Raw genomic sequence first — 14,864 nt, forward strand, 5'->3', positions numbered from 1 at the left:
CTTCATTGCTAGTTGTATCAATTACTGGGTAGTCCTTATCAGCATCAGGCTTTGTGACTTTACATGTTCCTCTATTCACTTTTGTAGGGCTGCCTGGTTCTGAAAATATGCCAAAATCTGGGCTTCTAGTACGTGCATTAGACAATCTCAGCCTTTCCCGGATATCTACACTAGCTGTCTGTCCATTGACCCCAACAGACGGAGAAGAAGCTTTAAGATTTGTCTTGACTGAGGAGACCGAGACAACCGCGTCATTAGTTGTTTTTGTAGGGTCAGTACTGAGGTCAACCGCTCCAGTGAGTTCTTGTAACAGCTTTGGGAAGATTTAAGTCAACACTAGGTGAATTTAATTGTCCTCCGAGTTGGGGAACTGAGAGATCTAGATCTGCATTAGCATCCAGCTCAGGCCCTTTTACTTTTGGCCCAGTCAAATTCAGTTTTGGTAAATTGAAATGTGGCATCTTAAATTTTCCAGATGGGGCATTAATGTCAACATCTGGGACTTTAAGGGTAGCATCAGGTCCTTCAAGCTCTGCTTTTGGCAAGTCTAGGTCTACATCTGGGGTGGTGAGATTGAGATTTGGTGACTTTAGATTTCCCCCAATGTTTGCACTTGGAGCATTTAAGTCGGCTTTTGTTAAACCAAGGTCTAAAGAAGGAGCAGAAATGTCACCTTTAACTTTAGGTGTTGAAACACTAAGATCAGGTGCTTTAACATCTACATTAGGTGCTTTGAGTTCTGCTGTGGGCATGTTCACATCCACATCAGGTGCATCTAGTTTTGGTGTTTTAACCCGAGGTCCAGAAAGACCAAATTTAGGCAGCTTAAAGTGAGGTACCTTGGCTTTGCTAGAGGGGGCATCAATGTCAATGTCTGGGGCTTCAAGGTCTACATTTGGACTTTTGACATTAGCATTGGGCAAGTTCAGATCCACATCTGGAGCACTAAGTTTGCCATCCACTTTGGGTGCTGAAAGACTGAGATCTGGAGCTTTCAGGTCTAGGTCCGGTCCATGGAGATCTGCCTGTGCATTGAGGTCTACATCTGGACCTTTCATTTTTGGCCCAGATAGATTTATTTTAGGCAGTTTAACATGGGGCTTCTTTACCTTTGCAGATGGAGCTTCTATGCCAATATATGGTGCCGTCACATCAGCAGCTGGAGTTTTAATGTCTAGATCTGCAGCAGAGAGGTTGAGGTTTGGTGACTTGACATCTAGATTCGGTCCTTCCAGTTCAGCTTTTGGCAGATTAATATCTACCCCAGGAGCCGACATGTCCAAGTCTGGTGCGTGTACCCCTGCATTTAGACCTGGAGTTTTCAGCTTTGATTTATGTAAGTTTAGCTTTGGCATTTTAAGAGTTGAGAACTTGTGCTTTGCAGTCGGACCATTAATGTCTAAAGCAGGTGCTTTTACATCAATATCAGTGCTCTGTAAATTGACATTTCCTTTTGGGATGCTGATATCTCCATCTATCTTTGGTGCTGAGAGATTTAAATCAGGTGTTGAGACATTGGCATCTAAACCAACCTCTGATGCTTTAACCTTCTGCCCAAATGTGGGTTTCTTAAATGTTGACCACTTTATTTTCCTAGAGGGAGCATTTATATCAACATCAGGAGTTTTAATATCTACATCTGGAGCTTCAAGGTTGGCTCTTGGCAGATCAATGTCAACATTTGGTGCACTGACATCTGCATTTACTTTTGGAGCAAAAAGCTTTGTATCAACACTTGCCTCTGGTACTTTCACTTTTGTAGTTTTTGCTTTCTTTAATTTAGGAAATTTGATCTTGCCAGAGGGAGCTTCGATATTAGCTTTTGGTGTTTCGATGTCCAGGTTTGGACCACTGAGCTTCGCTTTTGGCAAGGTCATGTCTACGTCAGGGGTCCCAATTTCTCCATTAATCTTTGGGGCCGACAGATTCAGATCAGGGGTTTTTAGGTCAGCATTTATGTCTGGGGAGGTTAGATTCACATCACCATCAACCTTTGGTTTTTTACCATGAAGACTGAAGGTGGGTATTTTGAACTTGGGCGTTTTGGTCTTCAGTTCAGGTTTGTCCACATTAACAGAAACATCTGGGGTGTTAAGAGTAGGGGTAGAGACACTGACATCAGGTGCTTCTAATGTACCATCCAGACCTGCTCCTTCGAGATTTGGTGCAGACAAGCCAAAAGTTGGCCTTTTGAACCCTGGGTGGCTGAAGTTAGGTGTGGCATTCTTTAGCTCAATCTGTGGCATTTCTGCATTTACTGTTGGGGTTGAGATCCCACCCTTAAGCCTTGGGGCATTTATCTGTCCATTTAGCCCATTAACCTGAACACCTGGTGCTTGAAGTCCTGCCTCACTGTTCAGTCGAAGATCACCAAGAGACTAAAGAGGAAGATGAGATGAAGACATTATGAGACCCAATTATTCTCTATTTTTGCTTTTTCTTTAATTCTCAGTGTTGCTTACCAGTCCTGCTTTCAGATCTTTTGCTGTCTTGAGTTCAAGGTTCTTGTCATAGGGCTCGAGTATTCTGATCAATTTTAGCACTTCATCTTTACTGAGGTGGTCCAGATGAACGGTTGCAGCAACAAGCTGATCTCCTGCGAGAGACAAAAAGAGAAGATAAGGTATGTTACAGAATCCATTACTATCATTAAGTTTGCTTGTTGGATGACTGAGGCAGCATATAGGGCTGCATTTACACTTGGCATTTACATGTGACCTGTATCCAGATGTTGTCCTCATACACATTGAAAAGACAAGTGTAAACGCGCTTCTGATCGGAATGTTATCCGATCAGCGTGTCCTGCTCCAGAGGTAGTCGAGGATGCATTGTGATCGGATCTCAGTGTAATGTAAACGCAATCCAGCCATCGTGTCTGCATTCGCAGGTTGACATCACGCAAAACCCTGCCCCCTCTCTCGCGAACTGTCAGAAGAAAGACGGAGAACACCCGTGTGGAGCGCTAGTGAGACTCCTACACTTATCTTTGATTTGTAAAATGTCCCGCGACTGAAAAGGTTTTTCAAAAGAAAACCCACCACTTCAGGGTGACTTTGCACTGGGCCATTCTCTGCAGACTTATTTAAATATTGCGCGGGAAAGACAGATCCGATCAGTTATCCAGATAGAGAAGTCACCTGATGTTGCCAAGTGTAAACGCGCCATGTCCTGATTGACTGATGATCCGATCTGCTTGATCAGATCACGGAGATCGCATGTTAATGCCAAGTGTAAACGCAGCCTAGGATACATGTGAGTTCTTTACCTTCCTTCAGGTTGATTGCTGGATTTGTGATCCCTGTGACTACGACCCCTCCTTTTTCTGTGTCCTCCAAAGTCTCTGAGAGGGCATGAATCTTTATTTCTCCATTCTGCACATGAACAAGGTGACTTACTACCATACATTAGTGTTTTGTTTATAATCTCATAAATACATAATATTATTTGCAAAAGTAAAAATTATGTGCTATGCCATGGCAAGGATGTAATCAGAGGTATAATGAATGTGTGAAATGCAATTAAAGGTGCTGTAAACTATTGTTAGCCATGTTGAAACTTCTAGCAGACTTAACCATCGAGTCAGGCACGCCCTGACTTCTGATTGGCTAAACAAATCTGATTACGTCTGCCAGGTGTTAGGAATATTTTCTGTGTGCAATTCTGTTAAAAAATGACAAGAATTTTTAAATTGTTATTTTGGTGAGAGGGTACCAACCATCATGTCTTCACTTCTTTAAATACAACTGACATGTCATGAATACCAGTTTTCAGGAGATCTGTCAAAACAAAAAGCAACAAGACTTGAAGTAATTTTTATCATTACATTAAGGACTATATTATGTGGATATTCATTTTATAAAAAGTAGGCTACATTTAACATTTTCAAGGAAAATGACTGACCTAAAGCCATTCAACAAAACATTTCATTTTAGTATTTTTAGGAACATACAATGGAAGTACAATGACTAATTGTAATTTTAATCTAAAGCCAGTTTTAGACCTGCTGCTGATTCAAAACAAACATGTTGCAAGCAATCGTCATGTCATCTTTACTCCATAAAATGAGCATATAAGTGCATGGGTGTGTGGTTACTTCCTTGCTTCCTTTTCAACCTCATCCCACACTCCTCGAGGCACTTGTTACATCTATATTGCATCATTTTAGTAGTCTTGTACATTGCTTGGTAATAAAGCTAATCTAAGCACCACTTTTACATGTTTTTAAAAATGAATTGATTGATAGCATTGTTATTATTATTATTTTTTTTTAATCAAGATCAGTTATATACATATTAAATAAAAAAGGGAAAAGGGAAGTGGCAAGGAAAAGTCAGGAACCGCCTCCAGTTTTTCAAAAACAGATGTAATCAGCTGTAATGCAGTTAATCACATTCACTAGATCTCATAGTGAGAAGGTGTTTGTTAAAAAGTGAAGTAAATAAGAAAGGAAGATACTATTCCATGCTGCAAACCACATTGCTTAGAACAAAATATAAACAAATGATGCTTTATGATGCTCCCTTTTGAGGTCTGCAGTCTGGTAACCAATCACATGGGCAGTGGCTTTATGGCATTATGACATCTTCATTCTCTCTCTCAGGTTTGAGCTAACATTTCACAGGCAAGCAGAGATTTTTTTTAAGAAAATTGCAGAAACCTTGCATATGTGCAAAGTACAGCCTCTACATGCCCAATTTTTCAAATTTTAGATTATTAAACAACCTCCTAATTTAACTCAAAATAAAATGCTTTTGAACTTGGTATTCTGTCTCTGTAACAGATTGTGTATGTGTGGTTTGTGTCAGGAATGTTTTAGGAATGGATGGACTGTGGAGAATGAGGAGAACCAGTTTGTTCAGATGAAAGAAAGATGAGGAGATAAATACAAGGTCACTCTGTATCTCTCTTGACTTTTTCCCCCCTAAATATCTATCTTCCAATTTATTTCTGTTTTGTCTCTCTAAAGCATATTATTCAGACTGCGATTAGAAGGTTCAGATGGTCTTGACAATGAATTTAAGATTTCACAGTCAAGATCAGAACAATATAATTACTCTGCTCAGTAAAGCATTGAGTTTAATCAGCAGCGGGAATCATCTAATGTTTCAGCTTCACCCACCACCACAACAGTTTCCCAAAGACTTGCTTCTAAAATAATCTGATGCTAAAAAAAAACATCACTGCTTTCAAAAGTCATACCATATAAGTTATTCCTCATTTTTATAGCATGCACAATGATGCATGATTAATTAGTGCTGAAAATTTCAGCTCATCCAAATGTTTCTCCTGTTCACATTTTTGTGACCGTTTTCAATTTACAACTAGTGTTAATCAGTAAAACCGCAATAGACTCACATTTATGACAACAATCAGAGCAAAGTGCACATCAAACACAAATATTAAACGAGATATTAAAGGAGCTGTTACAACAACAGAATAGTCTTCTTTAGGTCTGATTTGACATGACAAACCTCTGCATTTTGCAAGTAACTTAATTTATCAGTTCCCATTAGATGACGCAGGATGATAAATTGCACTATGATGTTCTTTCTGATTCGGTATGATTTATTTAAGCACTGGTCAGAGTGAGTCACTTACCCAATGTTGTTAATGTGAGTGCATCTGTAGCCGTTGATGTTGACCCCTCTAAACTCCAAGTGAATATGACTGTCATCCTCTCTGTCATGGGATTTCTGTCAGATAAATGCATGTGGAGCCACCAAACAGGTTCTGCAGCACCAGCATGACACACACACACCGAAACTACAGATACAGAGAGCAAGTTTAAAAGTGACTATAAATTTACATGCAAATTTGTGGCATGATGCAGTTAAATGTTTGTCATATATTTCAATTTGATTATGATGAGTTTATTATTTGTATGTTTTCTACATCACAGAGAGCTTCAGTTCAGAATTGCCAAAGCAACAGCGATTTGATCAGTCTTCCCCAAAAACTGGACTTTGAAACTTGCATTTGTTGATTTTCACATTATAAAACGATCATATTTAAACTATGGTGAGCTAATTTATGCTTTAGTCAAGGATGTGGCCATATATTTAATATTTGTGGGGAACAAAGTTCAAATGTTGTGGTTTTTCCTTAGTAACAACAGCTTAGAAACATCCGACGAGAAAACCTAAAGTGTGTTTTGTCAACAGTGAAATATTGCTAGACTGTTGTGTTTGCAAGGGTTTGGCCTTACAGTCTTGTGCCACACACCCTTAAGTTCTTTCTGAAATGCATATGAATGCATAGCGCTACAGAAAAGTTTCAGCTGGTTGTGTTTTAATAGTTTCAGTAGAGGGAGAGTTCACCCAGAAATATAAAATCTGACCTTATTCTATGTATCAAGGAGATACAGTGTTTTGAAAAAATACTTTGGACCTGAGTGACTTTCATTGTATTGACAAAAAAGTAGACCCATTCTTCGGAATATCGTCCACACAAAGTCACACAGGCTTGGAACGACATGAGGGGAGAAAATGATGACACAATTTTGGGTAAATGATCCCTTTAATGTTAATTCAACACCCACAAATGTATTTCGGAAATGCTTGTTCACATTTGTTAGCACTACTGAGGCATATTCTTATTTATTAACCACCAAACGTCCAACGGGAAACTGCTGTCTGGTTGAACAATACTGAAAGTTTGAGAAAGATGTCTAATGAAACAAATCATGAAGTCATTAAGGTGTGAATTTGTTGTTCTGAAATGATTTGCCATTCTGGCATACAATAAAGACATTATTGTAAGAGTTTTTTTATTTATTTCATGAACTGTAGTACAGTCACATTTCTTAGTAAACAGTAATACTATTAGTCACCCACCTTGCATCCTTAAGCTCTTGGCAGCAGAAATGGAGCCCTTAACCACTATTTATGGCAGAAAATAGCTTCTATGAATTGTTACATTTATAAGAAGAGACTATGTCGATGCAAATGAGTAACCACTCATCTTCACAATACAGGGTTTGTTGGTATTTGTTCGCAGAGAGAATTGGTTTAACTCCATGGACACTAAACTGCGCTGCAGTTGTTAATGTTTACAGTTCAGTACAAAGGTAAAAGTTTATGGATAGAATGAGATTTTACATTTTGAATGTACTCACTACAAGGTAATTGTATATTTGGTTGCAGTAAATCAGCAAGACATGGTTATTTAACAATATATGAGTGATTGTTAAATCAAGGAAACTTTTCTGTCCTCTTGAATTATTTAGGTTTTATTTATTTATTTTTTAAGAACAGTTCATTTAGTTTTAGCAACACTTATTCTACAAATTTACACTATTTCTTTAAAAACTTGACTTTTTGGCCAGCTTCAAGGCCTTTATCAGATGACTGAGAATTTGCCTTTTTTTTTGCCTATTATAATACATTCAAACATTATGTGTCTCTTTAATTACTAGAGTGTTTTGTGGAAAATTAATCTGGACTTTTGGACTAATACATTTATAAAAAAAAAATGTTGATGTTCGGTAATTCTACTTCACGCTTCTGTGTAAAACTTGTATATTTGTGTACAACTTTGTATTTTTTTAACATACTGCTATCATAGCATCACACCAAGCATTTTAGAGTTTTTAAAAGTTTTTTTTTTTTTTTTGAGTTAGAAATGAAAAGGGACAGGCAAGAGCATCTCCAAAAACATCTCCCTTTAAACTTTTTTTTTTACATCATGATCTGAGAGTATTTGTTAGTGTCATCATCGAACTGGTTTCTTTTTATTTTAATTTCAGTATGTTGAGTGACTGATAGCTATGGCTTAGCCAACGTTTTCTCCAAAAACTAAACCATCACACACAACTAAAAATCCACCCAGTAAAATGTAGTTTGAAGAAGTTTAATTTTTCAAGATTTCAAGTAGGCTAGTCAAAAGTGCATCTAACTGAAGAATCACCCATTTATGACCCTCATTTTAGCCGTTTTCACTGTGTACTCAGCAAAGCTCCTATTGACTGCACTGTCATGAAAACCACAGATATATTACCGAACCTCAAAAGAAAGTGTTTGAGAGAGGAAAGCACCTTGTGTGCTTAGCATACGCTAATGCATGAAGGCTGACTGTGGTATTGAGCTTGTGCACATGTTGTGACAAGAGCAGTGCTTTTGCCTTAAGGGAGGACTTTGGAGTTGAGTCTTTGACTTTTATTTATTCGTGTTACATCTAAGTCTTAGCGTCTGGGCTTCAGGTACGAACTTGTCTCTTTCATTGTATCTCTGTAATGAAATGCAGTCAACCAGCAACCAGGAAACAAAAGCTCTCCTCTAGCCATAAACATGTTAAGGCCTCATCATTAATTAAGGAAGAACCTCATAGAGGTGGAAGCTAATGCATGAAGGCTGACTGTGGTATTGAGCTTGTGCACATGTTGTGACAAGAGCAGTGCTTTTGCCTTAAGGGAGAACTTTGGAGTTGAGTCTTTGACTTTTATTTATTCGTGTTACATCTAAGTTTTAGCGTCTGGGCTTCAGGTACGAACTTGTCTCTTTCATTGTATCTCTGTAATGAAATACAGTCAACCAGCAACCAGGAAACAAAAGCTCTCCTCTAGCCATAAACATGTTAAGGCCTCATCATTAATTAAGGAAGAACCTCATAGTGGTGGAAGCAAAAACCCAGGAATGAAAGTTGCTTCAGTCTTCATGCAGACAGAGAAACAGGTGTCTAAATGAGTACTGCAAACTAGAGGAGCACAAAAAGAGCATTAAGTTGAGAGTTTGGTCTTTTGTTTACTGCTGTCACTGTGGTACTATGCTGTGCTAAGAAATGTGGTTAAGCAACTGCTAGTTTGAATTGTGAAAAACACATTTTTGTCATTGCACACACCACCATCGGCACAGTACTGAATGTTTCAGATACCACCGATCCGGTTGTGACATACTCAAATTGTTTTAGAAACACTAACAATTAAGATGCAAAAAAAATGCCACGAATAGTTCATGGCACACAAGTTAATTTCTAAGTAACAAAATGTTTATCCAATTTACATTATGTTCTGACCCTAATACATCATATAGATTAAAAAATATTTTAAACTTTAGATAAACAACAATATAAATGCATACTTTTAAATAAAAATGGATGCTATGTCTTCAAATCAAGTTCAGTTTAACGAAATGTACAACTTTTTGTCAACCGAGTCAGATATTTTGTAAAAACATTTATAAAAACAGGCAATATCCAAGTCAGCCTTCTTGCTGAAGGTCCTCTTTCCATGTTTAACAATGCCACTGGCTCTGGTGAGTTTTATAGTTTCTAATTATATATTAAGTAATTATGCCTATATTTTCTGTCAGTATCTCACTAAACAAATTGTAAAGAAATCGTTTGGGATTTTTACATATTTTCCCTCATTTTAAGTATAGGTCCTTTAGTATACAAACACCAGAAAAACAAAATGGCTGCTGCATTTACATGGGTGATCTGCCAAACATGATTATTTTGTCAACAAATAGCTGTTGTTTTAGTTTTTCTTTTTCTTTTTAGATATAAAAAGCAATAGAAATTCCCACCACATTTCAAATTCTGTACTAAGTTTAGAAGCATTCTGTGATGAAAATGACAAATTAAATAATTTTACAATAAAATGCGGATTTTGTCTTAATAGCTATAAATTGTTACAATTTTTTGCGCAATTTGTAGTAAAAACGTAATTTCAGAAATCTTTATAGAAATAATTTTCACATAAAATAAATATTGATTACAAATTGATTTCACTGTTTACTCAGTTTCCAAGACTGTTTTAATGTGACCCTCATGTAACAAAAATAAATGGTTAATTTAATAAATGTCCCTGGGACATAAAAGTGCCTAAAGTTGAAGAAACAAATTTCTTATATGCCTGTCAAGCTAGTGACATTGGATATGTTTTTGTTTTCTGTACATTCCAATATAATTGGTTTCCTCTGAAACAAAATTCACTTTTTAATCTTTTTATAGAACATGAAAACAATGCAAAGTTTAATTTTCTATGCCCATTTCTGATGTACAAGTTTAGTGCTGGTCACTAAAAGGACAGTTGGTCGTACAAGGCCAACAAGGAGCCTTTAGTATTATTACCATTGTGCCCTTCATTAAGGCACTTAAACCCAGTTTGCTCCAGTGGGATTGCTCTTTAACGATAAAAAAGTCACTTCATGAATCCTAAATAACTACTGCATTTTGAGAGCTGCTTCTTTAAGAACACGCAAACAGTTGCAGATCCCTTTGGATATGTTGTGTTGAACATGTCCCAGCATTTCCAAAGGCAGTTGTCCTGCTCGGGGCATCTTATATGCGTTCATAACCTGACATGTGAGTGAGTTAGATGAATTAGAAACACCCAAAGAATTTAAGAGCCAGAGAACTATTTGTATTCAAGGAAAACAGCACCAAGATCGTTCTGATAAGTCTCTAAGACAATAGTGCTTGTGTTTCTCAATGAGCACATTTTTGTGAAACTGACCTGATAAGGTAAAGCATCTTTGTGAGGCTTCATCTGATGTCCTAAAGGAGGAGTTGAGGCATGGGGTCTAGCACTGCACCTCAGGCATTTGTTCACTCACATACTACATTCCTTAGCCAGCCTAATACTGCTCAACCCACGCGCAGCACAAACACACTTTGTCTTATTCATTTAGGTGGAATTCAGGTAAACTCTAATTCCAAAACTAGTGCATTGCACACTGCACGTATATGCACGGCTGCAGGGTAAACTTAAATATTTCCTTTAATAAAGGCCGTAAATTATAACGTTTAGAAAAACAAAATTTAGTTTATAGTAGCTACATAACAAGGGACACGACATTCACATCCGTAATTTACATTTAAATTGGAATCCAAATCGCAAAGCATTTTAGCGATGTAACGGAAATCAGTTTTCTTCTTTACTGTGACATAATCGAGTTTTGACATTTTAATTAAAAATTACAAGGTTAAAACATTTTTAAATATACATTTCAAATAGTAAAATAAACATGCATTTAAAAAAAAATGCATCAATAACATGCGTTTAAAAAAAAAACAGAGCAAGTCACCATGAAACAGAAACATCTGGACTTTTCACTAGTGATGTGAAGAAAGAATGTAGGGCGGGACTTTTTACTATCGAAAACTTATTGAATGCGGGCGTTGCAAACTAAATGGATGATTTGAACAAGCTTTTTGCCAAGCCCTCACACTGCTTTACACACCATCAGAGAGAAGTCGTAGTGAAGAGGTCACAATTTGTTTATAATGTGTGCAGTGATAAATCATTTATATTTACACTATAAAAAAAACTACATTTTGATTTCATGACTTTAAATAATCTGGATTCAGTCTGATTTATTGAATAAGTGTTTGTCATTGCTTCATAAAAGCCTACTTATGATTGTTGATAAATAAATTTACTCAGCATTTTATTGTGCACATCTCCTACTGCATATATTTCGCTGTAGAAGTCAGAATTATCTACAGGTTACACAGGTTCAGTGATCGCACACCATAAAAATGTCAAAATCATGCATAGCTTGTTCTTAGGATCAAAATGAACTAAATTATAGCAGAAATCAAACATTACTAAGAGAGAACCATGTCTTTATTGACTTGAAATAAAAAAAAAATCATTATACTAAAATGTTTATTTATCATACAAAAATATGAACATACACAGTATGTTTGAAAGACTGGCTGTTACTGTTAAAAGAAACAATGATTTGATTGAAAAGTTGACATTTCATTCTGCGATGATGAGAATCTCTTGCTCTGCTTCAGTCAGTTCCGTCATCACATTCTCCCTGACCGGAGACATCGGCTCTCCATTCTTGCAAGCATTCAGCTTTGGATTGTCCCTTAAACAAAAACATGCACAGACATTTAAATACATTCACATCAAAGCATGTGGCCATTTTGGTCGGTCCTATCATATGGCTTTAAAATATAACACTTATGGACAACTTTCCAAATGCCAAAAAGTAGGAGAAAGAAGCAGTAATCAGATACTTCTCTAGTTTCACCCTCGAACTGACTTCACAGTTAACTCTTATGTTGATTAGCCCCTCCCCCTTCAATCCTGCACTGACTCAGGCCCTTATTATTCAACTTGGGCCTGAGCATTGCATAATGGAATGTATTTCCTTTCATAGTGAGCAGGGTGAAAACTGAACGTGTGTCAGTATTACAAGCATGTCTTCCGTCTTAAAGGGAAAGCGTTCCTAATTAAGTACCTATCCGTGTCATTAATGTTAACCAACAAAAGATGTTAAATAAATATGTTAAGTAAACCTATTGTATCTGAAAAATGAGTTTAATTTGTATCTTTCATATTTGTCTTATTGCCTAAATTCTGCTTCTTTTTCAAAAATGATAAATTATATATATTATATATGAACAACTATAACTATTAAGCATTTTTGTCTCAAGATAAAAGACTAAGACTAAATCAAAAATGCCTGTCAAAATTAACACTGTTTCTCACCTTATCAGAGTTGTCCTCTGTGACTAGGGAGTCCTCCACACCAGCAGAGATGCTGCTAGACTGAGAGAAATATGCACTGTCTTGAGACGGAGGAGACCCGGGAGATTTCTCTGCATCCTCAGTGCCCTCTACAGAAGAGGACGAGAGAGAAAGCCCTGATCCTACCCAGGAGAAGCTGCCCTTCTTTCTGTGGAACTGCTGCAGGGTGGATAACCCTGAAGGTGTGGAAGAGCGGTGTCTGTCTGTGGTGACGGTGGGTGGTTGTGAAGCAGATTTATTGAGTTCTCTGGTGCTTCCTGACCAACTAAAGACCCTGAGACCCAAACTAGCAGGCCTGGAGGAGCGAGACGGAGATGCAGATGGGCTGGACGACTCCTCTTTGGCCTGCTCTCTCTCTGGGTCAGGGTCCTGACACAATGCTGGTGCGTTTCCTTCAGACTGTGAGACAGAAGTCTCTAGAGACCTCGCAGGCTGAGGTGAATCTTGATTTAGTGCGTCTTTCTGTGCCTCTGCCATATTGGATTCACCATGGCAGAAGAACCTGATGGAGATTTCAATCATATCATTATTGCCAGCAGAGTTTAAACTGGGATTTTGGAGGTGGAGGAACAACCACCAGGCCTCCCGGTTAATATAGCACTTTATATTTAATGCCATTGTGCCACGTAACAGTCAGGTCCAATTTAACCCTTGTGTGTGTAATGAGAAAATGAAGGTCTAACAGTAACTTGTGATAGCAACAGTGCACATTCCTTTAGTAAGTTTCCCATCGTGCTCATACCTGCTGTGCGTGACCTGCTCTTCAGTGCCCTCTTCTGATTGGGTTCTCCACTGCAACAGTGTTGCAAAGCGATTTCGAGGGCGGCACAGTCCAACTGTGCTACCACACCCCTTCTCCTTAGAAACAATGTTGTCCTTGATCAGTGGCTCAGTGGTGGGCGGAGTTTCAGGACAGCGTCTCTTTACACCAGCTGAATACTGCCCTAACAGGTCATCCACAGAGAGGCTGGTGTCTTAAAAAAAGACAAAACATTACATATAAACATGCCCAATCAGGTGTCTTATCAAAATAATCAGTCCTATCCTTGAGATTTATATTCATTGCACCAAGGCCTGCTTACCTTCACGGGGTCTTTTCACCTGTGACTCTCTTTGGGGCATTTTTAGACTCTGCACGCTGATGATCTTCTCTTTGCCCCGGGTAGGAGGGGGTCTTTTGGGGGTTGTAGGGCTCTTTGGCTGGGTGCTACCTGGTTCATAGTTCTTGCTCCAAATACTTATCTGTAATGGGACATTTTTGTCACATCTGTCATTCCAAGAACTACTGCGAGCAGCTTTAGAGGGCTGGAAGAGAGGAGAGGGACACCTTAGGTACTTTGCTACAGTGCTATTATTGTGAACGACAATTAAAAGTATTTTACAAATAATTTTCTGTAATTCAAATAAATCTGAAATAAAATATAAATGTCTACTAAAAATGTTAATGAAAATAAGAAATGCTGCCCTGGCTACTAACTGAAATAAAATTCTGAAGTACTAAAATTGCTAAAACTAAAACTGAATAAAATAAATAAAGCTTTATATATATATATATACACAGGTGCATCTCAGAAAATCAGAAATTTTTTTTTGTAACATTTCAAAAAGTGAAACTTTCATATATTCTAGATTCACTGCATGTAAAGTAAAACATTTCAAAAGTTTTAATTTTGATGATTAGAGCTTACAGCTCATGAAAGTCAAAAGTCCAGTATCTCAAAATATTAGAATATTTCCTAAGATCAATTAAAAAAAAATATGTTCACTGATGCACTCAATACTTGGTCGGGGCTCCTTAAGCACAAATTCCAGCATCAGTGAGGTGTGGCATGGAAGCGATCAGCCTGTGGCACTGCTGAGGCACTATTGAGTCTTCAGCTCGTCTGTATTGTTGGATCGACTGTTTCTCATCTTTCTCTTGAAAATATCCCATAGATTCCATATGGGGTTCAGGTCCGGCATGTTGGCAGGCCAATCAAGCACAGTAATATCATGGTCAGCAAACCACTTGGAAGTGGTTTTGGCACTGTGGGCAGGTGCTAAAGTCCTGCTGGAAAAGGAAATCAGCATCTCCATAAAGCTTGTCAGCAGATGGAAGCATAAAGTGCTCCAAAATATCCTGGAAGACGGCTGCATTGACTTTGAACTTGATAAAACACAATGGACACAACACCAGCAGACGTCACAGCACCCCAAATCCTCACTGACTTCGGAAACTTCACACTGGACTTCAAGCAGCTTGGATTCTGTGCCTCTCCAGTCTTCAGACCTTGAATTCCAGATTAAATGCAAAATTTACTTTCATCTGAAAAGAGGACTTTGGACCACTGAGCAACAGTCCACTTTTTCTCCTTAGCCCAGGTAAGATGCTTCTGACATT

General features: G+C 37.9%; 2 protein-coding genes across 2 annotated transcripts in view; both read right to left on the bottom strand.

Moving 5' to 3' along the window:
- Positions 1-284: 284 nt before the first annotated feature.
- Positions 285-5,668, bottom strand: LOC107744699 (neuroblast differentiation-associated protein AHNAK). Its single transcript, XM_016558516.1, has 5 exons — positions 5,599-5,668; positions 3,716-3,776; positions 3,266-3,371; positions 2,463-2,596; positions 285-2,378 (listed from the first exon to the last, which is right to left on the bottom strand). Exons 2-5 carry the CDS (start codon positions 3,719-3,721, stop codon positions 285-287), a joined length of 2,340 nt encoding a protein of 779 aa, XP_016414002.1. The 5' UTR covers positions 3,722-3,776; positions 5,599-5,668.
- Positions 5,669-12,378: 6,710 nt separating this feature from the next.
- The window catches only part of LOC107744706 (exonuclease 1-like), a 4,624-nt gene continuing 2,138 nt past the window's right edge, over positions 12,379-14,864 (bottom strand). Inside the window, exons 6-8 of the mRNA XM_016558527.1 lie at positions 13,567-13,789; positions 13,227-13,458; positions 12,379-12,986 (exon numbers count right to left, since the gene is read on the bottom strand). Of these exons, the coding sequence (XP_016414013.1) occupies positions 12,410-12,986; positions 13,227-13,458; positions 13,567-13,789 (1,032 nt within the window). The 3' untranslated portion in view covers positions 12,379-12,409. The remainder of the gene's footprint in view (positions 12,987-13,226; positions 13,459-13,566; positions 13,790-14,864) is intronic.

Source organism: Sinocyclocheilus rhinocerous, unplaced genomic scaffold, assembly GCF_001515625.1.
Source record: "Sinocyclocheilus rhinocerous isolate Xijiao unplaced genomic scaffold, SAMN03320098_v1.1 scaffold851, whole genome shotgun sequence".
Lineage (NCBI taxonomy): Eukaryota > Metazoa > Chordata > Actinopteri > Cypriniformes > Cyprinidae > Sinocyclocheilus > Sinocyclocheilus rhinocerous.